The sequence below is a fragment of the Cyprinodon variegatus genome, unplaced genomic scaffold, assembly GCF_000732505.1.
Source record: "Cyprinodon variegatus isolate N-32 unplaced genomic scaffold, C_variegatus-1.0 Scaffold1219, whole genome shotgun sequence".
Taxonomy (NCBI): Eukaryota; Metazoa; Chordata; class Actinopteri; order Cyprinodontiformes; family Cyprinodontidae; genus Cyprinodon; species Cyprinodon variegatus.
Window position 1 is genome coordinate 44,562 of NW_015151672.1, and position 1,904 is coordinate 46,465.

The 1,904-nt window shown below is 38.7% G+C and overlaps 1 protein-coding gene across 1 annotated transcript in view; it reads right to left on the minus strand.

Annotated features, from left to right (window-relative positions):
* LOC107102228 (lactation elevated protein 1-like) overlaps positions 1-1,904 on the minus strand; it is a 17,415-nt gene that overhangs the window by 9,415 nt on the left and 6,096 nt on the right. The window contains exons 7-10 of the mRNA XM_015401440.1: positions 1,300-1,358; positions 1,133-1,215; positions 978-1,048; positions 790-890 (exon numbers count right to left, since the gene is read on the minus strand). Of these exons, the coding sequence (XP_015256926.1) occupies positions 790-890; positions 978-1,048; positions 1,133-1,215; positions 1,300-1,358 (314 nt within the window). The remainder of the gene's footprint in view (positions 1-789; positions 891-977; positions 1,049-1,132; positions 1,216-1,299; positions 1,359-1,904) is intronic.

Below are 1,904 nucleotides of genomic sequence, written 5' to 3' on the forward strand. Positions count from 1 at the left end.
AAGTCCAGTGGATTGTTTTTTAAACTTTTACGGAAAGACAATGACCTGAATGACTGAGAATCTTCATCAGCATTAATTAAAATAATTTGTATTTTATAATTAGTTACAGTACATTCCAATTTTGGACCATCATGAGTAATTGTGACTGAGAGGGGTGATCGCAGTGAGACCAATTTTAAACAAAAGACCGACACAAAAATGAAATGGAGGAAACAATCCAAAACCAAACGTAAGCTTTTTGACAGACAAGCAAAACTGTGGGGTGGATCCTCACCGTTGGTAACGGTAGCATCATAGTTTGGGAATAGTTTAGGTAAACAGGAAAATACAGAGAAGGATGACTTAGAATATATGGGGGGGTAGATGGAACTAAAACAAGCCAATCCTAGTCAGAAATCCTACTGGATTCTACAAAGAAATGCAGTAATGCTGTAAAAATGCATCTTCCAGCAGGATAATAAGCCTAAAAACAACCAGAGCTGCATATTCATGTGTTAGAATGGCCTAATTAGAGATCAGACTTGAATCCAATTAAGAATCTATAACAGTGATTAAAACATGAAGCTCTTTAAATCAGTTATGAATAAAATGAGGAGCTGAATACAAACGTATGAAACATTTCCTGTTTTTTACATGTCTTAATAAAAAACAAATTTAAATAAATTACATCAAGGTCTTAGTAACCTGAAGAAATGAAAGCAGAGCAATCGTTCTGCACGGCTCTGTGTTCATGCATTCCAGCTATCAGGCCAAACAAAGTGAAACAGTGAGGGAATAACGCAGACTCACCCTGTCACACAGCTCCTCGAACGTACAATCTGCAATCGTCCCGCACGCTTTGTTCAGACGGACTTTCCTGTTGTGAACATTTAAAACCCGCGGTCGGGTAACTGCACAATAAAATAAGCAAATAAAGGTGAGTCATGCTCTATATCAGGCTGCAGAGTTCAGAGAAAAGTTGGCTGAAGCTCCCTCACTGTCGTTCTGTTTAAAAGCCAGCTCGTCAAACATCTTGTCCAACGTTGCCTCTGCATCAGGCTCACTGGAGCTACACAGAATGAAGCAGAGCAGCTTAGGAGAAAGAAAGAAGAAAAACAGGGTTTCTGGGTCCTGTTTAGTTCACATGACCTACAGAAAGTAGAGTTTCCCAGCAGAAGGTCTGTTCCTTTTGCGATAGTCGATCCCTGAATCGAGGCGAAGAGTTTGGCAATATTTCTGAAGGTGGGCAAGAGAATTTCTTCAATGTTTAGTGAGCCGTCTGCACGCAGCAAAAACATAAAAAAGGTTCAACTTACTCACCTGCAACACCGCGATAAAAGGCACAAAGTTGACTCTCTGCAGTCCGTTTTTATACAAATCTGGTGGAACATAACGTCATTATAAAATATTAACATCAGATATCTATTAAACAGAATCACTGTTGACACATTTATTGCCAAGAAGCTAAAAACAAAATCAGTTTACTAAAGCATTTCTAATGCTTTTTAAATTTATCTGTTTTTTTGGGGGGGGTTTTCTGCACTTCTGTGGAAAAGAACCTCCTGGCCATTAAAAGGATCTGTGATGCTTCAGGCCTTCATCCGGGAATCCTGGTAGAGTAAAAAGCTGGAACTCTTTAAAATACCAGAAAATATCAAACTAACTGGACGATAAGACGATACGTATCATACGGACAATAGAAAAGTGTCTATCGTGGTAATTCTATGCTAACGTTTCTAACACAATTGTATCTCATATTCAAGCAAATATTTCCCATGATAGACTACAACAAACGTATTAGTGCAGCCACGTTAAATCATGGATGGCCTCAAACTTTCTGAATCTGAATGAAAGTTAGAAAGAAATTATAATGTTTGGTTGTAGTCCAGCAGTTTTTCCCCCTGGCTTCTTGGGCCCTCTTATGC